Source organism: Taudactylus pleione, unplaced genomic scaffold, assembly GCF_031769625.1.
Source record: "Taudactylus pleione unplaced genomic scaffold, aTauple2 ptg000005l, whole genome shotgun sequence".
NCBI classification, from domain to species: domain Eukaryota; kingdom Metazoa; phylum Chordata; class Amphibia; order Anura; family Myobatrachidae; genus Taudactylus; species Taudactylus pleione.
In genome coordinates, this window is record NW_028284408.1 from 18375182 (window position 1) to 18402171 (window position 26990).

Consider the following 26990-nt stretch of genomic DNA (forward strand, 5'->3'; position numbering starts at 1 on the left):
ATCATCAGGGAGGCACAGGAAGTTACGCAGCCATGAAAGAAGTGACAAGGGTTCTGGTTTGGGCAGTACGGCTATCTCGGCAATATTCATACTGGAGGTACTCAATTGGGAAACAGACTTGCTAGGTTGCCAGGACATACACGCCGGAGAGTGGTCTCTCCATACGGGATTGGTTCAGCTCCTGATAAATAAATGGGGTCTGCTAGAAATAGATTTCATGGCGTCACATCAGAACCACAAGGTCCTCAGGTACAGGTCCAGGTTCATAGACCATTCAGCAGCCTTTGTGGACGCGCTGCCAGTAAGCTGGCCTATCTTTTTTTTCCAATTTCCCTCCTTCCAAGAGTTCTCAGGACATAAAAGCAGGAAGGCTGAACAATAATATTGGTGGCTCCAGTTTGGCCCACATGTCACTGGCTCACTGACATACAGAATCTATCCATAGACAGTCCGTATCTTCTTCCGCTGTGGCAGGATCTGCTATTGCAGGGTCCCTACCAGTATCCGGACTTACCTCATCTGGCTTTGACGGCGTGGCTCTTGAATTTGCAAAAGGTTTTTCCAGTTCTGTAATTCAGACAATGCTTAAGGCACGAAAGCCTGCCTTTGCACTCATCTGTTAGAGGGTTGGGCATTCTTTTGTCAGTGGTGTGCCCACAGAAAGTATGATCCTAAGGTGTTCAGGATTTCCAGGATACTGGCTTTTCTTCTGGCGGGTTTAGACCCTGGTCTCCGCCTGGCCACTTTGAAGGTGCCTGCACTGTCAGTCTGGTTCCTGAGGAAGATTGCCTCAATTACCAGATATTATAATTTTTTTTTCAGGGAGTTCTGCGAGTTCAGCCTCCTTTTGTTCCACCAGTAGCCCCGTGGGATTTATCGTTGGTTCTTAAGGGGCTACAAGCTCCTCCATTTGAACCCCTGAACTCTGTAGATTTTAAATGAACTCTTCTGCATGCAGAGTCTCTGATTTGGCATCGCTCTCTTGTTGCTCTCCATTTGTGAGTTTTCACTAGAATAAAGCTGTTCTTCGTACAAGGGAGGGTTACCTTCTTAAGGTAGTGTCCCGTTTTCATGTGAATGAAGAAATTGTTGTTCCAGCTTTTCAGGCTCCAGATGATTCTGTAGGTGAAGCCTCCCTGGATGTAGTTCGTGCTCTCTGTATCTATGTGGAGCGTACAAACTCTGTTTGAAAATCAGATGTTCTTTTTGTATTATATGGTTTTCACAAACGAGGATGGCCAGCTAATAAGCAGATTCTGGCGAGATGACTATGCATGACTATCTCTTAGGTGTACACACAGGCTGATCTCCCTGTCCCAAGCACGGTGACAGCACATTCTACTCAGTCTGTACGGCCATCATGGGCATTTAGCCGTGGTGCCTCTGATGAACAATTGTGCAGGGCAGCTAAGTAGTCTTTTGTCCACATTTTTCTTAGGTTCTATGCCTTTGATACTTTGTCTCTCAGGATGCTTCCTTTGGGCGATTAGTTCTCCTTTCAGCTCAGGAGCGTCCCCCACCCTAGAGGAACTGCTTTTGAACATACCCATGCTATCCCTGTGGATCCCTATGAACCCTGAAGAAGAAAATAAGTTATAGTAGACTTACCTAGATAACTCCTTTTCTTCAAGGTCCATAGGGTCCACAGGGCACCCACCCTGATGCACCTGGCTGCATGGGTAAATTTTTTATTACGATTGCTCTTCCTTCTCCTTTTTCCTTCTCCTGCCTTGAGGCTTGTTAACTAAACTGAAGGAGTATGGCTATGGGCGGGGTATATATGGAGGAGGACCCAAGGCATCCTGGGAGCTGAAGCTTTAACTGTTTGGTGCCTGGTCTCCAACCATAATATTCCCCATGGTATCCTTGTGGACCCTATGGACCTCGAAGAAAAGGAGATTTCTAAGTAAGTCACCATAACTCTTATTTTTGTGGATATGTTACTATACTTGTTATGTATTTATTATTATTATTTAGTTGTCTGTTTCCTTTTTACATAGTTATGGAGTTTCCCTGTCTGTCACTGGAACCCCCAAAGCTGCTTCGCAGGCCTCTTCCTCCTAAAGTGTTACCTGTGCTCAATGTAAAGAGGCCAGTTACCATTAAGGAAAAAGGTATAACTCTTAATATTAATAAATACATCATAACCCTGGATATTAAATGTATGTAGAATATAACTGTGATGCAGAACAGGATCTGTGATATGAATATATGGCAAATATATGAAAATGTGCAATCTTCTATCATTGGGGGAATTCAAATTTCACCTCAGGGATGTAGCACTTGGTTTAAGTGTCCGGGGCCATTCAGTTTACTGCATTGTGCCCAGCACTTAACCCAGCAGCCCGGAGATTAGTTGCTGTAAACTGCATCTCTCAGCTTAAGTGCAGAGCGCGATATTGTTACAGCACATGGTAACACCGCGACTAGCCCCGAGGCACTAGTTAGTGCGGATTTCTGCTCGCATCTCGAGCAGAAATCCACTAGTCAGGGCTTTACCGCATGAGCAATTGAATAGCTCTGGGCACTTTACCCGAGAGCTACATCCCTTGCGAACAGAATTGAGTTCCCTCCATAGTTAAGTCTATTGTCTATTTTGGTGGCTAAGTACAAAACAGTTAAACAATATAACACGGTGCTTACATACAAGTCTTTGACAAGCCAAAAAAAAAGTTTAAGAATTTGTATCTAAAATTAAATAAAAAGAGATAATTGATTACAAATTGGTTCACTGACCCCCAAGGGCAATTAAGGAAAAAATATAGAAGCACTGAGTGTTTATCTTAGATTAAATATGCAATCAGTGCGTAATTTATCTAAAATTTAAACAATTTATTGTATATTAAAAGATGTTGACAAATATGACAAAACAATGATCATGTAAATGTTGGAGTGGGAAGTCACACAGATATAATTATAAGATGTCTTTAGGTGCTCTAAATGGCTTAACTGTAGCCACGCTTGTAACCTGCAGCATGTCAGGATTCCCCAATACAGTAACTCTATTCAATTATGTCAGTTGTTGTAACCAGGCCCGGTGCAAGGTTTTTTGACACCCTAGGCATTTCTTCATGTAGCTATCCCCCTACACAAGCCCATAACCCACTGCGGGAGCCGGAAAATGGACCTCATGAGTAAGCTCCAGCCCTGCTCCGGCAGTGGGCGTAGTAGCCGATGAGTCTGTCTGACTCTCATCGGCTGCTAAAACAGACACACAGCTGCCGACGCCGGCGGCTGTGTGTTTGTTACTAGTAGTGTAGTGCGGGCTGCACTTATGTGCGGTCCACACTACACATCAATCCAGCAGCGCCCTGCAGCGGCCGGCGCTCTTAGGCAGCGGCCTAAGTTTGCTAGTGGTAGCGCCAGCCCTTGTAGTAATGCTTATAAGACTGAAGCAAATCAGACTTCAGAATGTATGAAAAATTAATCATGTTCTTTTTAGTATCCTTAAACACACTGTATTGATATGGATTACAGTCTCGATGGAGTATTACATATATTTTGTCAACGTTCATTATGTCAACATGGTTGTAATGGCAACAGTAAACATGTTGACATATTCCTAATGCCGACATTCACCGTTTTCACATATGTAATGTCGACAATGTGTTTTTAGTCTAATTACTGTCCATAACCGTAACATTAACCCTAACCCTAATGTCTACGTTCCATCAATGTCGACATTTGCAGATGTTGAAAATTAGCATGGTTGATGTGTCAGCATAATCAGTCGACCTTCTGATGTCGACATTGTGAATGTTGACATTTTGATAGTCAACACGATGACTGTTTTCCGTAACAATGGTCAACAGTGTCATTCTTAGTGACATACAGAGCATACAATGGATTATAATGTTAGGAACCAGACATTTTTTGCAACTAGTGTTGGACTAGGTGTCTTTATATTATTTCCAAAACAAGGGCACATATTAATGATGCCCCTGGGACAGATAACTTACTGTCCTTACAAAAGAGGAATACTTGGTAAGTGTGCAATGGTTTATGTAAAATAAAGCAATAAGAAATCTACTTATGTTGTACCTATTGTTATTTTATCTAGGAGTTACCCCTGTATATGTACAACAACAATATCAGGAGCCCTCTTCAGTACAAATATTGGATCTTGACAGCAATGAGTCACCAATCATGTTTACTGTGAAAAAGGAAAATCTGCTCAGCAAAAGTAGGTGTACAGTAGAGGATGCTGCATGGTGGAGCAGGCGGGCGGCATGGTGGAGCAGGCGGGCGGCATGGTGGAGCAGGCGGGTGGCATGATGGAGCAGGTGGGCGGCATGGTGGAGCAGGTGGTTGGCATGGTGGAGCAGGCGGGCAGCATGGTAGAGCAGGCTGCATGATGGAGCAGACGGGGTGCATGGTGGAGCAGACGGGCGGCATGGTAGAGCAGGCTGCATGGTGGAGCAGGCATGGTGGAGCAGACGGGCTGCATGGTAGAGCAGGCTGCATGTTGGAGCAGACGGGCGGCATGGTAGAGCAGGCTGCATGGTGGAGCAGACGGGCTGCATGGTGGAGCAGACGGGCTGCATGGTGGAGCAGACGGGCTGCATGGTAGAGCAGGCTGCATGGTGGAGCAGACGGGCTGCATGGTAGAGCAGGCTGCATGTTGGAGCAGACGGGCGGCATGGTAGAGCAGGCTGCATGGTGGAGCAGACAGGCTGCATGGTGGAGCAGACGGGCTGCATGGTAGAGCAAGCTGCATGTTGGAGCAGACGGGCGGCATGGTAGAGCAGGCTGCATGGTGGAGCAGATGGGCTGCATGGTGGAGAAGATGGGCTGCATGGTAGAGCAGGCTGCATGTTGGAGCAGACGGGCTGCATGGTGGAGCAGACGGGCGGCATGGTAGAGCATGCTGCATGGTGGAGCAGACGGGCTGCATGGTGGAGCAGACGGGCGGCATGGTAGAGCAGGCTGCATGGTGGAGCAGACGGGCTGCATGGTGGAGCAGATGGGCTGCATGGTAGAGCAGGCTGCATGTTGGAGCAGACGGGCTGCATGGTGGAGCAGACGGGCGGCATGCTAGAGCAGGCTGCATGGTGGAGCAGACGAGCTGCATGGTGGGGCAGACGGGCTGCATGGTAGAGCAGGCTGCATGGTAGAGCAGGCTGCAGGGTGGAGCAGACGGGCTGCATGGTAGAGCAGACGGGCTGCATGGTAGAGCAGACGGGCTGCATGGTGGAGGTGGTTGCAAAATTTTTTATACCTTTATGATCCTTTTATGGGGAAACTGCAATAGGTAAACCACCAAGCATATCCTATATTGCTTATTATTCACTCAGTTGGCTTCATAGTGTCTTGATTGTCTTTTGTCATAATTCATTATTTACATTTATTCTATAAACTTTTATTTGCATTGTTCATTACAAAACTATAGTTATTGATATTTCAAATTATAGGGGTTAATAATTAATACAATATAACACAAAACACAAATACAAGCAATGGGCGCTGATTATGCCTATATGAGTAGAGTAATGGACTGATTAAGTAGCTGTTCAGAATTAAAACTGCAGTTTTAAAATATATTGCAAAAAAAAAACTAAATATGAACTTCGCTAGACCAGTCAACCAGAGTCCTAAATATAACCAGTATAAATTCCATGTGCAATTAATAAAATACATTCATTTATTAAAACTATCTACAATGATGAATGGGTTCCAGCACAATTAAAATAACACAAACATAAAATAGAAAGAAAAAAGTGGTTTTAAATCTTGTGGGTAAAATTTCCCTTTCCCCTTCACAATCAATTTACAGATGTGTCCACATACATCTATCCTCCGTGTGCTACAAGTCGCCCTACACATAACGCGGGCGCTACGTGTGACTAGCTAGCGCCGAGCGTCTTTTTGTGTGACTTTTTACCACCATGTTCTGTGTGCGACGGCGGGTGTATCTGCATACGAAATGCTATGCTACAGTGTTACAGCCGCTGACACTGTAATGTGGTGTTTTGCATGCAGATACACCCGCAGTCGCGCACAGAATATAGGCATGCTGCATGTCATGTTAATCCGCAGAAGCTGCTTGTGCTAATTATATGCATCACTGTGCGAATAAGACGCATTTGAAGGTAAAAGTCACACAAATAGACGCTCGGCACTACCGAGACACGCCATGCTGTTTAGCGCGCAAGGAGGCTAGATGTATGAGGACACACCTGTATCTGGTTTCCAGACTCCAAAGAATAGGGGAATGGTAATTACGGCACTGTTCCAATCCAGCACAATAAAGGATGGTGACCATAGACAGCACTTATGTTCTATATAGTACTTGGATTGTTTCCATATAATAGTTGGCAGTATCCACAATAATATTCAATGGGGTGTAAGATGTGTCACCCAATAGACCGCACAGTCACTCCAGTAAGGTCCACAAACAGTCTCAGCTGTTGGAACTGTAAAAGCTGCTTACCCCGATAGCAGCACTTGTGGTGGAATCCCGATCCTGTCAGCCACCAGTGTAACAGTGGCTTATTTCAGCACTCCCGCTGACTCACTCCATTGAGACCCCCGTCTCTCCCTTGAGGGGGGCGGTGGATGCTGGGTAGGCTGTGTTCAAACGGGGGGTTTTCCCGAATTACCGGCAGTCTATCCTCATGCATAGGGTGGTTCACCAGTGCCGAAATATAACATAGATGCTGGGTCCCTGCTAATAATAACAATTGGTGGAAATCTAGCAGGCTTACTAACGCATTTCTTTACCAACGTGTAATTGTGTCAGAGGATCCGCCATTACACTGGTGGCTGACCGGATCGGGATTCCACCACAAGCGCTGCTGTCAGGCAAGCAGCTTATACACTTCCAACAGCTGGAACCTTACCTGAGTGACTGTTCGGTCTATTGGGCAAGACATCTTACACCCCATTGAATATTAATGTGGATACTGCCGACTATTTTATGGAAACAATCCAAGTACTATATATAATATAAATGCAGTCTATGCTCACCATCCTTTATTGAGCTGGATTGGAACAGTGCCGTATTTACCATTCCCCTATTCACACCAGATAAATTGATTGTGAAGGGGAACGGGTAATTTTACCCACAAGATTTAAAACTGCTTTTTTCTTTCTATTTTATGTTTGTGTTATTTTAATTGTGCTGGAACCCATTCATCATTGTATCTAACAGATAGTTTTAATAAATTATTGTGTTTTATTAATTGCACTTGGAATTCATGCTGATTATATTTAGGACTCTGGTTGACTGGGCTAGTGAAGTTCATATTTAGTTTTTTACTAATGAATACAGTCTGCCCTAATGTGGCAAATATTGTAATATGATTTTTTTTTTGTGATGTGGTTGATTTTATAAATGTATTACTGTGATGTCATACTAATTGTGATGTGGCTGGTCATGTGACTAATTAGACCACACATGTTCTTTATTTTTATAATACATTTCAAAATACTGTAATATCTGTAAGTGTTATATATGCATCGATCATTTCCTTATTGTTTCACCTTTATGGTTGGGAATTATTCTTGACTTGTTATAATTATTAGATTTAAAAGAAAAAAAAAATACACACTGTATATTAGTTGAGTAATTTTTTTATTAAGAGATTTTGCATATACAAAACAAGAACAAAACAAAAAACGTAAAAAAAAAAAAAAACAGCTAATAAAACTTAAATACAAAATACATAATTAATAGCTGCCAGCAAACAGGCCAAAAAAAATAAAAAATACCAGCATCATATACAATTATTAATGACATAAAGAGACAAATTGCTATACAATCACATAAAATATGTGAAAGAATATCAAATATATGGAACAAGTGGAGATTTGCATATCATTAATATACCAGAAACATTGTCACATCCCAGACCTGTTATATAGTACTCAGACAGATTAATTTGGGGAAGCATATCTTGAATCTAGCCAACCGGCCCAAATCTTTTCATATTTAGATTCTGCTTTTCGTGTTATATACATATAACGTTCATGTTGCACAGTTAGTGCAACCAAGGACACCCATTCCTGGAAGTCAGGACCAATAGGGGCCATCCAAAGTCTTGCTATACAAACTTTAGCTAATACACATAAATTTATCGCACATTGCAATTTATATTTATCTAAAATATCATCGTCTATAATCCCAAGGCAACAGAATCTTGGAGTAAGAATAGAATGAGGAATACCGGTATCAGATATCGCCCTGAGAACCCGGCTCCAAAATAATTGCACCTTAGGACATTCCCATAACATATGCCAAAAGGTTCCAGAGGCTGTATTACACTTTGGGCAAACATCCGAAGCCCTCCCTCCAAACTTCACCAACCGGGCTGGTGTGAAATAGGTTCTATGAAGTAGAAATAGCTGAATCTGCTGGAACCGAACAGAGGCAGTAGATACACGAGGACAAGCAAGTGCTCCACTCCACTCGTCATCAGTGAGACCACCCAACTCCAATTCCCAACACTGTTTCAAATGAGACAAATTAGAAGCATGATGATATGATATCAAAAATGAATATAAACAGGAGAGTGTCCGTTTAGGGCCTAAATGTACAAGAAAAGATTTTAAGGGGGAGTGTTGCAATGAGAGAGTCTTACTAGCAAATTGAGTATTCAGTGCATGGCGAAGCTGTAAATACCTAAAAAAATAAGTAGATGGGAGTTTAAATTCGTCCACCAGCTGAGTAAAAGATTTAAGAATCCCATCTTGATACAGCTGATTAATCTTAATAATACCTTTACTACCCCAAATCTCTCTGGCATTAAGAGAAGAAAGTTCTGACAGCTGTCTGGAGCCCCAAAGAGATGTATCTGGGTCAATCTCGCTAAATTGTATTAGTGCATGAGCAGCACGCCAAATTCTCAAAGCCTGCAAAACTAAAGGGGGACCGTTACGAGTGAGCGAAGCACTGAGGAGAGCTTGTAGGGGTGTATGTCCCGCTGACACCTGAGAAACTAACAGAGCCGGAAGGGAGTCAACTGAACCGTCCTGCACCCACAGCCGCAGATGAGCCAGTTGCGCTGCATAATAATAGTATTGAAAATGGGGAAGTGCTAATCCTCCTGAAGTCCTTGACCTAGTAAGTACATCCAACTTTATTCGTGACCGTTTATATAACCAAATCAGGGAAGAAATTAAACTGTTCAACTTCCGAAACAATGATTTAGGAAGATAAATTGGGGCTTGTTGAAAAATATATAAAAACTTAGGTTGCACTATCATTTTAATTAAATTAACCCGTCCTGTTACTGTCAGGGGAAGTTTGCGCCAAATTTTAATCCTATCTTTCAAAATGAAAACAGAGGCAAAATATTCAGACAAGAATAATCCTCCATAATATTAGACACACAAATACCCAAGTATTTAAAGGAGTCAACCCAACGTAGAGGTAGGGAAATTAATGGGTTAACAGGAAGGCATCCTCTAAGGGGGAGAATGGAGGATTTGTCCCAATTAATGGCAAGGCCAGAATAATTACTAAACCTGTCTATCACCTGCAGAACCAGGGGCATAGCAGTCACGTAGTTCCGGAGGAATAATAGCATGTCGTCTGCATATAAAGCTATTGTATGCATCCTGTTACCCAGAGTAAGGCCAACGATATCAGGATGTGTACGCAGAAGACACGCCAGTGGCTCAATAGCTAAAGCAAATAGGCTCGGAGACAAGGGACAACCCTGCCTAGTACCTCTGGACAATGCAAATGAGGGCGAAATGAAACCATTCACAGAGATACGAGCAGTTGGCCTGTAATACAGCAACTGAACCCATCTCAGAAATACTGGACCCACACCCATACATCTCATGACCTCCCATAGGAAGGGCCACTCCACCAAATCAAATGCTTTTGCTGCATCTAGAGAGACTACTACAGAGGAGGACCCTCCACCATGAGAAGCCTGGAGATGAGAATAAAGACGCCTCATATTAATAGATGTCGACTATCCCGGCATAAAGCCAGTCTGATCCGGATGTACAATCTTCGCAATAACCTGATTAAGACGGATTGATAGAATTTTAGCGAGTATTTTTGCATCCGTGGATATTAATGAAATAGGACGGTATGCATCGGGAAATTTAGGGTCCTTCCCAGATTTTGGTATCACAATAATGATGGCTTCTGACATGGAAGCTGGAAATACACCTTTATCATATAGATTATTAAAGAGTTCTAAAAGTTGCTGTATAAATAGACCAGCATGTTTCTTGTAAACCTCCAAGGGGATACCATCAGAACCAGGAGACTTACCACCTGGGAAGGAGTTGATAGCAATTTCGACCTCTTCTAGTGTAAGCGGGGCATCTAAGAAGGACCTTTCCTCATGAGCCAAATGTGGGAGACCAATTGCTGCTACATAAGACATCAGATCAGCTGGAGCGCAAGACAGCCCAGAGCTATAAATATTTTTATAAAAGTTAAGAAAGGTGTCAGCAATGTCAGAGGTGTTGGAAACCAGCAACCCATCTGCAGTAAATATTTCAGGGACAGTTGTGGAAGGACGGTCAGCATGGACTAAATGAGCTAAAAAACTGCCTGTCTTATCTGCAGACATATAGTGGGAATGAGACTGGAACAACAGCCGGCGGGTATTCCTATCAGTAAGATGGGTAGTCCAAGCAGACTGAGCCGCCAACCATCGGACTCGAGTCTCTTCAAGCCTATTTTGTAAATATTCAGACTCCAGTGAACGGCAAGTATTCTCAAGTTCAACCTCCTTCTCTCTATAATACTTTTTAAGGTCAGCAACCCGTTTAAGCAAAGTCCCTCGCATAAAGGCTTTAAATGCATCCCAAATTATGTCAATTGGAGCAGGGCCAGCATTATCAATAGAAAAGCTCCTCCAAGCCGCTTCAAGTTCCAAACCTGCCCCCATCTGCAGAAGCCAGGAGGGATGTAACTTCCATAATGTCTGCCCTCTTGGACCATTCAGGTCCACATTCAATATAAGGGGAGAATGATCTGATATACCCCTCGTCTTATACTCCGCACCAGATATTTTGGGAATCAAACTAGGGGAGACTAGAGCCAAATCAATTCTGGAGAACGAGCAATAAGAGGAGGAAAAACATGAATACTGTTGCGTCCCCGGATGCTTCATCCTCCAGGCATCTACCCATCCCAGACCAGCCACAAATTTAGCAAATCCACTCTCACCCCCCACTAGACCAGTCGTATGGGCCTCACGCCATTTATCTAAAAGGGGATTCAGATAGTTGTTAAAATCACCTAAACAGATCATGGGGGTGGCAGGAGACAAAGCAATAAATTCTGCTGCTTTTTTTAACACCTCATATGAGAATGGAGGGGGTATATAAACAGCAAGTAAAAAAATAGGGACAGTGTGAACCTTACAATCAAGAAAGACATAGCGCCCATAAGGGTCAATCCTAACAGCGTTACATACAAACGTTACCGATTTTTTGATAAGGACAGAGACCCCCCTTGAGGACGAAGTGTGTGAGGCGTGATATGCCCACCCCACCCAGGGACGTTTAAGAGATAAAATCCTGCTTCCAATCAAATGAGTCTGTCATTGAGTCCCCTCACATTCCACGTAAGTAGTCGTACCATAATAAAAATAGAGAATATCTAAGGAAGCGAGAATAGATATATAGCAAAGTTCCAAGAGAAAAACAAAAAATGTGTGACCTGACAGCCAGCATATACATAGTAGATAAAGAAAAACAAAAAAATAAAACAAACAAAAAAAAACTTAACATTCTAAACAATCCTAGCCAACCCCCCTCCCTGTATACCCCTCCGAACCTAGGCATACTTGGATCCCAAAATTGCAACTACCTAAAACTAAAATAACATAAACCAATTAAATTCCCTACAAGTAGCAGGGGCAATGAACAAAAATAGCCACCAAAACATGGGAGCTCTCCATTAGAAACTGTGACAGTGAAAGCATTCAACTTTTTGTATATAGAAGAAATTACATAGACTACCCTCCTACCCCAAGGCAATCGGGGACCTTCATAATAATCATACAATAGTAGATAAAATACTAGTAGAGTTTTCGCCTCTGGAATCAAACAGATAGTTATAATCTGAAAATAAATGACAGATAATGGCACGAAGTGGATATTATATCAGAGGTAATTCAATCAGGAGCTAGCTGTCCATCGCCCGGGGCATAGCGATCCAGCCAGACAGCCGCCTCACGTGGAGAGGTAAAGAAGCGGGTCTCCCCGTCAGCCACCACACGCAACTTGAAGGAAATAGCATGGCGTATGAGAGGTTCAAGTCCCGCAGTCTGCGTTTAATGGGAAGAAATTTAGCCCTATCTTTCTGGACCTCTACCGCAAAATCCGGAAACACTGAAATGCGCACTCCGTTTCGTACTAGCGGACCTTTAGTACGGGCCAGCCGTAGTACAGTGTCCCGATCCTTATAATGCAGGAATTTAGTGATGAACGTGCGAAGCGGAGTACCAGGAGGCAGAGGTCTAGATGGAATTCGGTGCGCCCGCTCAACTGCAAATTGAGAAGAAAAGGACTCTCTGCCATAAGTAGTCGAAAGCCACGTCTCAAGGAAGGATTCAGGCGAGGAACCCTCCTCTTTTTCAGGTAGCTCAACGAATCGTATATTGTTGCGACAAAGTCTTCCTTCCATGTCAGACAGCTTGCTTTGCATAACGGACATCTGTTGACACATATTAGAGACACGTTCCTGTAAAGGGCCATGCGAGTCTTCCAGTGAAGAGATACGAGTTTCAACTTCCTCCATACGCTCACGGATGCGTTGCATATCTTGATGGAGCAAAGAGACGTCACATTGTACCTTTTCAATTTTATCTGATAAATGTTTGCCATTTACTGTAACGGCATCCAGAACTTGTTGCAAGGTAACTTCAGGGGGTGTCGCATCTGTAGAACCTTAAGAGCTCTCTAATGGTGCATCTTTGGACGCAGATGGAGGTTGCGGCGTAGTGGAGCGTGCAAACCGCTCCAATTTAGCAGCCGCAGCTGCTTGACCAGTTTTACCCATAATTATGGGAAAAAACTGGATTGCACTGTCAGTACTGAAGCTAGTATTAAGGATAGGCACACAGTATTAAATATGGCTGCCAAGCAGTGTGGGCCTCTACAGGGTGTAATAGAGAGATGTACCTGTAGCCTGTGATGTGGGGAGAGGCAGTTCTTCTATGCAGCACCTGCTGCAGGAGTGAAAAAAATAAAATAAAATAAGGATTAGACCCAGCTGGTCTGAGGTCACCTAGTTGCCAGCTGTATAAAATGCGGCTGAGTGAGAGGTCACAATAGGAGAGCTTCACCCGGGGAGATGACAGCAGGCTCAGCAGCGATGGGGGAGAGCGTCTTCCTCAGAGTCTGGAGACACGTGGGCGGCAGCTACCTCAGCAGGCCGCTGAAGTTGTTATAAGCAGGTGTGTAGGAGGCCACAGCAGGGGTGCCCCATCCGCAGCAGCAATGAGGGAATTCGATCCCCTTCAGGTCCGGAGACACGTGGGAGACAGCCGCCGCAGCAGGAGATCGCGGGCCACGCCGCTTGCCGGATGCGGCCGCAGAGGTGACCACGGACAGTAGAGCTGCTCCCGACGGGATGTCAGCCGCTGCAGCAGTGAGGAGAGACAGTCTCCCCCTGATCCCGGATGTATGCCGCGAGCCGGCTGTGAAGGAGGCCGCAGACAAGGGGACAGCTCCCAGGCAGACGGCAACACCGGCAGTCTTCACAGGTAGGTCATCAGGGGCACGGAAGGCAGTCAAGTCGGCTGGTTCCACCAGGACTGTCACAGTGAGCAGGATTTATATAGCACGGATAAATGGCAGGAGAGCTCAGATAAGAAGCTCCTTACTCCATCCATTGCAGCCGTGGCCCACACACTGTATATTAAAGGCAGGGCCAGCGCCACCATTAGGCAGCTTTAGGCAACTGCTAAGGGCGCTGGCCACTGGAGGGCGCCGCTGAGATCATTGAACTAATGAAGGATGCCTCAAAGAGACATCCTTCCTCTATATTGTGCTAGCGGCGGTGTCGGGTCTAACCAGTTACCGGTGGCACCTTACCCACAAGTGACCAGAAGTCACTGGCACTGCCAGTGAGAGGTCTCCCCGCCACGTCTGCCCCAGCTGTCAGCACTTACGTGCTGACATCCGGTGCGGACTGTATACAAGTGTGGGAGCCCGCCCCTGCCTGCTCTGCTCTCTCTCCCTTAACTCCTCCTCTTCCTTTGCGGAAGGCAAGGAGCAGGGCTTCCGGGCTGCTGGGGCATGAGCTGCAACTGAGCTGGTTGAGAAGAAAATTAACAAAGGTTATCCAACTTGCTGGTAAGTCAGCTCAGCAAGTTTACTGTGTAGTCCAGTGTTTCCCAAACTGCGCCACAGCGTGCTATTACAGGGGTGCCATAGCCCGGTGGTCCAGTCTGGTCCCAAATTAGGTGGGCGGGCGAGTTATTAGACTGGCCGCACGCTGCTTTTTTATTTAGCCATAGCAGCTTCAGTGTGCGGCCATTTGCACAGTGACTTGGAGACAGAAAGGGTTGGCTGCATACTTTGCCTCCCTCTCCTCCTGTGCCCCTGCCGTGGTCTTCCCCCTCCGAGGAGTAATGAAATCTCTGCAGTACAGAGTTTGCAGCCTGCAGCACTCCCCTCTCCCCCCCCTAGCACTGGCTGCCGTCAGGCTGCTCTGCATGCTTCGGAGTTTGTACAGGCAGCCAGCTGCTAGTGGTCGCAGAAGGCTATGGAGTTAGGGGTGGAATAATGTTATTTTAACCTGTGCACAAATAATCTGTGCCAGCTTCACCTCCAGAGTGATTGCAGTGGGAGTCCTGCTGTGCAGCAGCTGTCTGCAAACTAGAGCAGGTAAGCAGTATACTGTTTGTAACCCACCTGTGCCTTCACCCTGTTTACATTGGCGTAGTGAAATCATACCTGTACACCCACCCTGTGTACACTGACATTGTTCAGCCCATCTGTGCCCCCATGCTGTGTAAACTGACTCTGTGTATGTAGCCTCTTCTGTGCTCTTACCCCATGTACACTGGTACTGTGCTGCCTCACCCCGTGTACAATGACACTGTGTGGCCCACTTTAAAGTCTTTATTGAGCAGCAGATTGGAATGGGAACTGGATATATAATACTGAAGAGATGGACAGAACCGGATTGGGATCGATGATGCTGGATTGAGAGATGGACTGGTTTCAGACCGATATTGATGAATTGAAGAACTTGATCGGTTTGAGACTGATGTTAATAAATTGAAGAACTTGATCGGTTTGAGACCCGATGTTGATGAATTGAAGAACTTGATTGGTTTGAGGGCCTGATTCAGCTTTGGGAATAGCGTGAGAAAGAACAGGTAACTGTGAACCAGGACAAACCATGTTGCAATGCAATCGGTGCAAATACATACATTTATTTTGCATGTAGGGTAAATACGGGCTGCTTTTTCATGTAACCCACAAATACTGCACAGCTTTATTTTTACACTGCAATTTAGATGTCAGTTTAGACACCCTCGTCCCAAATCTAAGGGGTCAGTTTATCAAGTAGTGAAAAGTGTGGAGAAGTTGCCCATAACAACCAATCAGCTTTCAAGTAGCATTTATGAAGTACAGACTATAAAATAATAGGTAGGAGCTGATTGGTTGCTATGGGTAACTGTTCCACTGGGATACTTTTCATTGCTTGATAAATAGACCCCTAAATCTCTCTGCACATTTTACATCTGCCCCACCTGCAGTACAGCATGGTTTCACCAAGATGATCAGTTATGTACTGTTTCTCACTCTATTCCCAAAGCTGAATCAGGCCCTCAGACTGGTGTTGAGTTGAAGAACTTGATCGGTTTGAGACCGATGTTGATGAATTGAAGAACTTGATTGGTTTGAGACCAATGTTGATGAATTGAAGAACTTGATCGGTTGAGACCGATGTTGATGTATTGTAGTACTAGATCGGGTTGGGACTGATGATGATGAATTGCAGTACTGGATCAGTTTGGGACCGATGGTTAGAGGTATCGGCTGGAACCGATATAGGTTAATGTTAAGTCTCTGTGATAAAACTAGACTGGAATGTTAGATTGGATAGGAGACTCGATAACCAGACTTGGAACTGGAATATAACGTGCTGGGATCATTCAGATAAAGAGTACCTGGGAGCTCAGCACAGAGCTGTAACTTCAGCAGAAGCGACATTGTACTGGCAACAGAGGCCAGTAAGGAAATGGAATTTATAGGGGAGGATCCCCAAGCATTGGATGCTGCAATCAGCTGGTCTGGGAGCAGCGCTCTGAGTGGAGGAAGAGCGTCAGAGTCAGAGTGCAATATGGCTGCGCCCATACTGTGGTTTAGGAGGGAAGTCTGGCGTGCAGCTTGTGTGCCATCATGCTGGGAAGACACCAGGGGCGGATTGGGATGGAAAACCAGCCCGGAAAATTTATGGGAGCAGTCCTAATAGGGGCGTGGTCTAATGAGGGGGCGGGGTCGGTCCCTCGCCATAGGGCCTGATTCTGAGTTGACGCAGTTGCGGCCTTCCTTGTGTCTTTTGCTGCAGTTCCGTCTGTGGAATAAACTATGTTCTAGGCATTACCAGACAGAACCAGCTCGCTCATATTCCCAATATTCTCTCCATGACTAGCTTTGTTTAATATGTAGAGGACATCATCCTTTAGCTAAGACCTCATTTTATTAAACCTCACTTTATTAAAACCGAAATGCTGTAACAGTGTGGTGTTTTATTCTGTACAAGACTCGAGTACCGCCCATTCCCACTGTGTGTGTGTATATGTATATGTGTATATATATATATATATATATATATATACATACACACACACAGGGGCGTTTCTAGAAAGGAGGGAGCCCCTGTGCAGTCTCCGACACTGGCCCCCTCCTCTCTGTCCGGCGGCCGGCAGCGCACTGAGCTGTGCGCGGCCACCGTCGGAGTTATAGACTCTGGGCACTACAGTGTGCCCAGAGTCTATAGTATATGCTCAGGTCACCGGGAAAATGGCCGCCGCGGCTATTTTCCCTGTACTGCGCATGCGCAAATGACGGGAAAATGGCCACCGCGGCCATTTTTCAGTCGTTTACAGCACCGGACACCCGCACCGATGTGGGACTCCGGAGAGTTAAGTATTATTATGGGTGCAGGGTGTGCGGTGCGGGGCCCCTCTGGACCCAGGGGCCCATGTTCCCCGCACACCCTGCACCCATTATAGATACGCCCCTGTGTATATATATATATATATATATATATATATGTCTGGACTGGCACTCTGGTAAAGACAACTCCTTGGGTTGTTGGATGGCCTCAGTAGTAAGATGGTCAGGCTTAAATAAAGACTGCGGCACCCCAAGATTATTGAAAATAATCATACATGTATTGGCATACACCACCAACATTTCAGAGCCCCTTGTGGCTCTTTTTTCTAGGCAATCAAGTAAACATAGCCACAGGGGCTCTGAAACGTTGATGCCAATATATGCATTTACAAGAAGCTAGGAGTGCAGTCTTTATTTAAGCCTATATATTACAGGCAGTATATGACTTACAGTGCCACTGCCGGTGCCAGTCGCACGGTTTGAGACCGATGTTGATGAATTGAAGAACTTGATTGGTTTGAGAGCAATGTTGATGAATTGAAGAACTTGATCGGTTGAGACCGATGTTGATGTATTGTAGTACTAGATCGGGTTGGGACTGATGATGATGAATTGCAGTACTGGATCAGTTTGGGACCGATGGTTAGAGGTATCGGCTGGAACCGATATAGGTTAATGTTAAGTCTCTGTGATAAAACTAGACTGGAATGTTAGATTGGATAGGAGACTCGATAACCAGACTTGGAACTGGAATATAACGTGCTGGGATCATTCAGATAAAGAGTACCTGGGAGCTCAGCACAGAGCTGTAACTTCAGCAGAAGCGACATTGTACTGGCAACAGAGGCCAGTAAGGAAATGGAATTTATAGGGGAGGATCCCCAAGCATTGGATGCTGCGATCAGCTGGTCTGGGAGCAGCGCTCTGAGTGGAGGAAGAGCGTCAGAGTCAGAGTGCAATATGGCTGCGCCCATACTGTGGTTTAGGAGGGAAGTCTGGCGTGCAGCTTGTGTGCCATCATGCTGGGAAGACACCAGGGGCGGATTGGGATGGAAAACCAGCCCGGAAAATTTATGGGAGCAGTCCTAATAGGGGCGTGGTCTAATGAGGGGGCGGGGTCGGTCCCTCGCCATAGGGCCTGATTCTGAGTTGACGCAGTTGCGGCCTTCCTTGTGTCTTTTGCTGCAGTTCCGTCTGTGGAATAAACTATGTTCTAGGCATTACCAGACAGAACCAGCTCGCTCATATTCCCAATATTCTCTCCATGACTAGCTTTGTTTAATATGTAGAGGACATCATCCTTTAGCTAAGACCTCATTTTATTAAACCTCACTTTATTAAAACCGAAATGCTGTAACAGTGTGGTGTTTTATTCTGTACAAGACTCGAGTACCGCCCATTCCCACTGTGTGTGTGTATATGTATATGTGTATATATATATATATATATATATATATATACATACACACACACAGGGGCGTTTCTAGAAAGGAGGGAGCCCCTGTGCAGTCTCCGACACTGGCCCCCTCCTCTCTGTCCGGCGGCCGGCAGCGCACTGAGCTGTGCGCGGCCACCGTCGGAGTTATAGACTCTGGGCACTACAGTGTGCCCAGAGTCTATAGTATATGCTCAGGTCACCGGGAAAATGGCCGCCGCGGCTATTTTCCCTGTACTGCGCATGCGCAAATGACGGGAAAATGGCCACCGCGGCCATTTTTCAGTCGTTTACAGCACCGGACACCCGCACCGATGTGGGACTCCGGAGAGGTAAGTATTATTATGGGTGCAGGGTGTGCGGTGCGGGGCCCCTCTGGACCCAGGGGCCCATGTTCCCCGCACACCCTGCACCCATTATAGATACGCCCCTGTGTATATATATGTATATATATATATATATATATGTCTGGACTGGCACTCTGGTAAAGACAACTCCTTGGGTTGTTGGATGGCCTCAGTAGTAAGATGGTCAGGCTTAAATAAAGACTGCGGCACCCCAAGATTATTGAAAATAATCATACATGTATTGGCATACACCACCAACATTTCAGAGCCCCTTGTGGCTCTTTTTTCTAGGCAATCAAGTAAACATAGCCACAGGGGCTCTGAAACGTTGATGCCAATATATGCATTTACAAGAAGCTAGGAGTGCAGTCTTTATTTAAGCCTATATATTACAGGCAGTATATGACTTACAGTGCCACTGCCGGTGCCAGTCGCGGCCACTCGCTGCGGTCACTGCTCTGCCCCATTCCCGGCTCGGTTATAGGCTTAGCCAGATCCCCGGCTCCTGCTCTGGCGGGTGTGGTGGCTGATGGACTCGGAGGCGGAGCCGTGAGGTGACACTCACGTGCTCCGCATTGGCCCATGGGAGGAGCTGCTACAGCAGCCCTCCCGCGGCCATTTCACATATTACTGCTGAATGAGCTTCTGCGCATGTGCAGAAGCTCATTCATGACTGCTGCCCGATCTGAGCTGAGCTCCGATCGCGGTAGCGGCCTTCAGAGCGGCCGGCCAGCGGTCAGTGTAAAGCGGCCCATCAGAGGGGAGATGGGACCGGCCCAGCGGGGACTTTCCCGCTGTCCCGGTGGCCCAATCCGCCCCTGGAAGACACGCTGTGAGCAAGGGGCTGTGGAGATACATCTTAATGCTCAGCTATAGGACACTGAGTGGACAGGGCAGGAGCAGCACAGACAAGCCTCAGTACCAGCTGGGAGCGACGTGCAGCGTGAGCAGACCTCTGTGCTAGTCTGGACAGGCACCGAAGAGGTAAGAAAGTGGTTTTTAAGGGCCAGAGTGTGACACTATGCTACTATTAACAGACGGTTAGCTTAAATGATCTGCCTTTTTTACCGGTAGGATGAATGGGTATAATCGTAAAATGTTGTCTTAGTTGATAGTACAGCTTTAAGTTTTCATGCATTGTTCTTTTACCAATTCAATCTGTTTCTGGCAATGGAAATCAGTGTACACAGGGCATCTAACACCTGAAAAGTCAATGAAAGAATAATATATAATAGTTTGTAATGGGCTCATTCCCATTTTCTAACTGCAATTATGTGTTTAAAGTTTGCAATTTGCACAAACCTGTTTTCTATTTATATGTGTTAATAATAATATGCAGTCTCAGTACAATAAATGATAAAGGTAAAAGTGCAATCTATGAAAAAGTGCATAGTAAATTCAATAAAAACATATGGTGGTCTCTGCTATGTATTACTGCGCCCACTGTTATTACAGCCTCACCTTGTAACTTCTCCAAACGTTATCTCCTCCACTGCTGTCTGTTCCCTTTGTACGGTGTCAGGCCTGCTGGCTGGCTCATCTCTTCTGCTCTGTTTCCTCCTAGCCTGCCAATCTTCTTACATCCATGTATCTCTGATGGTTTGAATTTTTGTGGGGTCGTGGATATTACCTTCCTCTCCCCCCCCAATTATCTGCTCCCTTGCCCCGTTTACATATCCCATCTCTCTCCTGGTATCCAGTATCCCATAATATCTTTCCTGTCACCAGAGTCCTATTTACACACAATGAGATACTTGTTCTTAATTGTACCCTCCCCTCTTTCCTACACCTAATGTCACCCTGTCTACCCTTTGCCCCACCAGCATCAATCCTCCTTTAGCTTCTCCCCTCAGTGAGTCACCATGTATTTGTTGGGCTGTATAGTGAGTGTAACATCTCTCCTCCACATTACTGCAGGCCTGGTAGAGGAGGACCAGCACTGTGTAGATGGATGGAAGAGTGATGCTGAGAAAGATAAACTCTGTATGTAGACTGGAAGTGCACAACAAACCACTCTGTGACTGTGATATTCGGCTATGGTAATGGATGCAGGGGTTCCAGGATCTACTACCTGCAGCAATCTCTGGTCCATTGTAGGTGCAAAGACAATAAAATACTAAAGCAAAACAAAAACAAACAAAGACTCTTAATGGTGACCCATGCAGAAAGCACTTATGACAAATTAATTTTAAATGTATGCAATATATAATATATAAACAATAACTTGCTATTTGCTTGACAGATTGGACACTTGATCAGCAAGCCCCTACACCGGCTGCTAGTAGATTAAACAGTGATGATTACCCTGCAGACTGGAACAACCTGAGCATACTGAGCCGTATCCAGGGGCAGCACAAATATGCTCTCTCTGAGCAAACACAAGATGGAGAGTTAATGCACAGAGGACACGCAGACTTTCCATCAAAGAGGCGCCACAGACAACGAATAGTAAATGTTCTGCCGAGTGTTAGCGAGAGCCACCACTACCGGAATTCCGCTCCAGAGTTTACTTTCCAGGACATCAGTGCGAGGTCAGCTCATCACGCAGGAAATGTGACCGATGTGACAGATAAGCACATGGTCTCTAGACTGAACTATACCAGCATGGAAGACAACATTGCTAGGCTACAGCAGAAAATACAAAACAAGGTCCATAGTGTGGTGTTATCATCTCGCAGCATCCCCGAGATATCAAAACGAGTCCCACAGCATCAACTTGTTCTAGGTAATCTGTTATGCCATTTATTTCTACACCACCAGTGACATTTGCTTTTGCACTCACTACAAATATGACATATTGCTGCTAGGAACGTATTCTTAGCAATAAAAAATATATGTATAGAATCCCTGTGGCGCTGATTACGATGATAGATGATAATTTCTAAATCACATCACCACTGTAGTATCAGGTGCCGTGTTACCTGTTGATAAATTGGAAAATACAATCAGCTATGAGCGCCGAGAGGGGGAGGGGTACGTCACAACGCCTCCTTCAGAAAGTAAGCGCAGCATGTAAAAAGAGCCACAGTGTTCTGAATGGTCACGTCCCCACATGATCTTCCAACTGCCCTGAAAATAATGCTAATGGGTGAATTTATATATATATAAATTACAATGATACTAGTGTGTCTTTTGAAAAATACATAGAAGTTGTACTGCGCATACAAGTACTGCGCATGTGTATGCATCGCAGTGCGCGAACCAGCCACTGCGGATCGGTACTGCAATCGCAGTGACTACGCAAACCCATCGCAGAGTGATTGACAGGAAGTGCCGTTTGTGGGTGGTAATGGGGTGGGGGGTGGTCGGTGGAGCACAGACGTGCCAGTGCATTTGAACGCCGTTGCATGGGCGTGCATAAATTATCCACTACATATACAGCTTGAGTACTCATAGCGTGTGATGAGGTTAGCAATTCCTGAGTAAGGTCAGAGCATGTGCAAGTGTGCGTGAGGCTGCGATGGTACTCGATGTTACCGATGGTTTTGCAGGCTTGCTAGCTATTACGTATGTGTGTACGGTAAGGTGGGCGTCTTTATGTTGTACTGCTATGTCATAGCGATTTCAGTGGATTAGCATACTATCACAGTGAGACTGCGTGCGTAATCTCTATTGCAATCGCAGTTGTGATCTGTAATGAATCAGGCCCTCGGATAAGGAAGGAACCGAATAGTGAGGTAGCAGGAACGTTCAATCACTCAAATTAGCAAACTAATCTCAGAGACATGGCTGAAGCACAGTTATGATCTGTAAGATACTTGCATACACGATTGTCTATTGCTGCCATAAGCGGCAGTAGAAAACCTTTCTTTCGGCCAGTATGATAAAAAGACTGCCAAGTCTGTGCAATAAGAGGTTTATTTTTTACATAAGTGGCTTTTGTTGCAACTACAAGTTGCTAAAGATTTTCCTGTGACACTAATTACAACATAACACTGAAGGTTCTATTTGTAAACTTGTTGTTTACCGACACTAATGCCTCTTCTCCCACAAAACCACCTTCTGGTAATATGTCCCAATGATAATAATGACAAGTTGCAGCTACAAAGTTAGCCACATGAGTAACTGTCCCTGGGGTAAATTTATTAAGCATTGTATTTTTGGTGGGGTTTGAAACAGCTGCAAATTACTGTACATTGGCAGCTATTTTTAACTCTGATTGATCATCCAGTGATTCGTCTGAACATGAATCGCCTCAATGTGCTGCTGTTTTGAAGCCTTTAAATTGCATGCAGATTAACCCAATCCGCAGTCGGTTTAGCAAGAACTGTCATTAGTAAAGTAAAAAAAAAACCTCCCTTCTCTAGTGGGCTGGCTACTGAGCAATGGTCCTTGTCCTCAAGGGTGAGCTCAAACAATCAGAAATGAGAGACAACTCCTAATTGGCTGTTTCTCTATTAAGTAGGCGGGCATACCGTACATTAACTCATTTTACATTTGATCAAGAAATCAAGAAAAGCGTAGATGAGTAGCGATACCACTACAATATGCAGCAGCCCGTGAGGGGGCGTGGCTTGGGGCAGTAAAAGTGGAAAGATGCCCGGACGCTTTGGGGCTGCAGTGAATACTGCACTAAAGCAGCGCTACTGGCCCCGGTGCTGTTTCAGGCACCCTGCTAGCCAGATGCTGGGGTCATGGGGCAGCAACAGTGCCGTTTTCAGGACCCTGCATCCTGGGTGACAGCACCGCTCGCACACCCCTCCCTGTGGTCTTGACACTATGGAAAATAATAGGGAACAATAGATGGAGGCAAAAGTATAACACAAAGTACAGAGGCACAATTAATTATTAAAATAAGGAAAATACAGTTATTTGCTTAAATAAAGGGGGCATTATTAGTTATTAAAGTAACAAGGGGCTCTATGATTTATAGAAATGAATTGAGCTGTGCTGTTTTTTAACAGCAATATGAAGGGGATTTGTTTTTACCTTTCTTTTTGTTACCTTGTGCCCGCAGATCAGGGATACCTAGTGGTCAATCCAATTACACGTGATGTACCCGCAGGTGCGAGTCATTGCGACAACGGGCACACTTGACAGCAACCTGAATTTGCATAAAAGTGCAAGATGCCGAGGAGTGCAACATGCCGTGCCATTGCCGGCATTTTAACGCCGTTGTAACGGCAACTTGCACCCTTCGCAAGCGTTTGGATTGACTCCCTGGAAGGGCCCAATGCTACTTGGCATTGTGTCGGACATCTCTAGGTGCAGAGGACTGAAAGTTATGCTGGCCGCCCCCAGAAGACAGAACGTATGAGTAGCACAGCCCATTAGTAAGGGAGAGGGAGGCTTTGTGAGTTTTTGTGACACATGATAACATGCTACTGAAACTGAAGGTTGATATATAAAGATGTTTGGATTATTTACATGCAATAAATGGGCATACTGTAGCGATTTTTGGGGGGCTGAAAATTAAAGTTTTGCTGCGATTTTCCAGCAGTTTGACATTAATAATCCTGGCAGTGTGATAGCCAGCAAAATTAAAAGGCAAAAATTGTTTATTTTACAAGATTGCAACTTGATAAATGTACTACTCTGTGTTACCCATAGAATAATCTGTTAATTCAAATTCCTAGCAGTTTGGTTGTAGTGTTGGAAAGATGCACTATGGTCTTAGAGGATTGCTAAACCATAGTTTAAATAGAATTTGCTATAATCTGTTTTCAGCTAGATTTATGCCTTTATAGGTCCCTATGCATATTATTCATCTATATATTGTGGGGCTATTATTTATTGATGGTGCTGTAACTTTATGCCGCTATCTTAAAACCAAGGCCAAAGTTGGCTTATATTGGGAAGAGGGTGACATATGATGTACTTAATACATTTAAGTACATTATATTGTACAGTGAATATACCAGCAGGTAGCCAGATGTTATTTTGGGGGTGTCATAAAGAGGGAGAGGACACTCTATTTGTGAAATATGGATTAGTAAATAGAAGATTCCTATTGAAAGTTCTGAAATATTTTGCTTACCATATTTGTTTTGTATATTAAAATTAATCAAAGGACATTTACTCTAAATACATTTTGCACATATAAATGCTTTACTTGTTGAATGAGACGCAATATCACCCTGTGTATTCCTAAAAAGTGCCCCACCCAGCCCCAGAGATATTGCAGCAGCTGTGACTGCTCTCCCAGAGCTGTGTGTTTAGTGACTGCCTTACAGCCAGGCAGGGTTACAGTGTGACCACAGTCTATTAGCGTGAACGTCTGTATCAGTGGGTGAATGGTGACATCATCCATACCATGCATATAAGTGAGACATTTTCCTTATATTGCAATTGTCTGACACCACAAATATTACATGTGTGACTTAGAAGTACAGCTGCATTTGATTATTACTTTTGGCTACTTAATTGAGCTTGTTTAGCTATGACAGTAACCCTGACTAATACCTCTTTTCCACCAAAAACCCAGGTCCGACCTGGGTGTTTGGACATGGTTCCAACCCTGGTCAGACCCAGGTCAGACCCATTTACACTGTACCTTTGATCTGGGTTATTCCCAGGTCAGCCCTGTTCACACTGAACTTTGGTCTGCCCTGCTAAACCTGTGAGATCATAAAAAGTGGGAGGTGAATGCTCCACAACCACCAATCCGCTCATTTTAGGCATGATCCAGATCAGATAACCTGGGTTGCACCGTTTACACTGCACCATTACCTGGGTCCATCCTGGGTCCAACCCTGGTAGCTACCTGGGTTGGATTGCTGGGTCACTTGACCCAGGTTATTTTTCAGGTATCCTTTTACACTGAGCTGCAACCCGGGTAGACCCTGCAAAAACCCAGGTTTTTGCTTTGGTGTAAAAGGGGTATAAATGTAACTTCTGCCATCAGTACTGTGTTTCTGTTTTTTTCTTTGCATTATCTGCTCCCACTCTTTCCTTCTTCTCTTGTATGTGGTGATTGTAGGGTAAATACTGTATGTATTCATCCTGCACTGAGAGAAACGTATGAAGATGGAGAAAGAGGATGAATTATAATTACCAGTTGGTTTCTTTACTTTGCCTCTGTAGAGCCGGAAGATGCCTGCTGCTTAAAGTAGAACTCCTGAATAAATGTTGATGTTATGATAAAGTACATTTTTCACCTAAAACTGTTTCAAATGCTGCTGTAAGTGTAACACGATGAGCGCTTCAGTTCTACTCGGTTCTTTTCGCCAAATTAGAGAAAGTTTGGATTTATCCTATTGGCTATCCAAAGCATGTGTGATCCAGGATTACCAATAACAAGCCATTTTTCAGATCCGAACATAACCGAGTAGAACCAAACTGTCTCTAGAAAACATTAAAAATACTTATTGTCACTAATTGTTTGTGAAATGTATAGATTGTTATTATGGTTTTAGAAATGTTTCTTACTTATATAAAGGCCCATATTCAATTAGTTTCGCACCCGCGATACTTTTTCGTCTGCGGATTTTTGCCTATATCGCATATTTTAGCCGAGGAAACTTTTTGCGTGCTTACCCACGATTCGCCCTATTCAATTCCAAAAGACGAGAAAACGCAACCCGGCGAATACAAACCAGGCGAAAAAGTGCAGTTAGATTTGGGGAAATCAGCCTGACACCCCCTAAAAGATGCACTAACATTGGGGATCAATGTACATGCCCCCGAATAGTCCTAATAAAGCTATTTGGGGTACTTAAGGTGTGTCAATTTCTTCTAATTAGCGTCTTTGCACAAGTGGTGAAGAATAGCATTAAGCAGTTTTTTTTGTGAAAATAAGTAGTCCTGTCAAATTTGGGGTACTTGAAAATGGGTGCAAGCATGGTTTAAAGTCGCTAAAGTATAGTTTAAAAATAAAAATAAAAACGCACCTGAAACAAGCACCTGCAATCAAAAAAACACCTCACCCATACTTGCAGACCCCCCAAAAGTCTATTTCACTAGTTTTTAAGTTTGTACACCCACTTTGCACTTTTTCACCCCCATTTTCAAAGTGCTTTTTTGGGGTGTTCCTCAATTTTATATAGGTTTTTTATGACGCAGTTATCCTTTGGGGGGGGGGCTGTCCCAAGGGTGCTGAGTGGTTTCCCCACCTTTGCACCCCAAAATAGAGAATTTGCACTTTTTTTCTCCACCTATTCAGAGGCGAATCTTTTTCACCAATTACATTGCATTGCGTTTCGCGTACGGGAAAA

At 44.6% G+C, this 26990-nt stretch overlaps 2 protein-coding genes across 3 annotated transcripts in view; one reads left to right on the top strand and one right to left on the bottom strand.

Moving 5' to 3' along the window:
• The window catches only part of LRRC63 (leucine rich repeat containing 63), a 63600-nt gene that overhangs the window by 20482 nt on the left and 16128 nt on the right, over nucleotides 1–26990 (top strand). For both annotated transcript variants that reach the window (XM_088477720.1, XM_088477789.1), the window contains exons 2-4: nucleotides 2001–2114; nucleotides 4061–4183; nucleotides 21080–21562. In XM_088477720.1, the coding sequence (XP_088333846.1) occupies nucleotides 2003–2114; nucleotides 4061–4183; nucleotides 21080–21562 (718 nt within the window). In that variant the 5' untranslated portion in view covers nucleotides 2001–2002. The remainder of the gene's footprint in view (nucleotides 1–2000; nucleotides 2115–4060; nucleotides 4184–21079; nucleotides 21563–26990) is intronic.
• On the bottom strand, nucleotides 8115–9527 carry LOC148543254 (uncharacterized). Its single transcript, XM_088475498.1, has 3 exons — nucleotides 9477–9527; nucleotides 8262–8850; nucleotides 8115–8137 (listed from the first exon to the last, which is right to left on the bottom strand). The coding sequence occupies exons 1-3, from the start codon at nucleotides 9525–9527 to the stop codon at nucleotides 8115–8117; spliced, it is 663 nt and encodes a 220-aa protein (XP_088331624.1).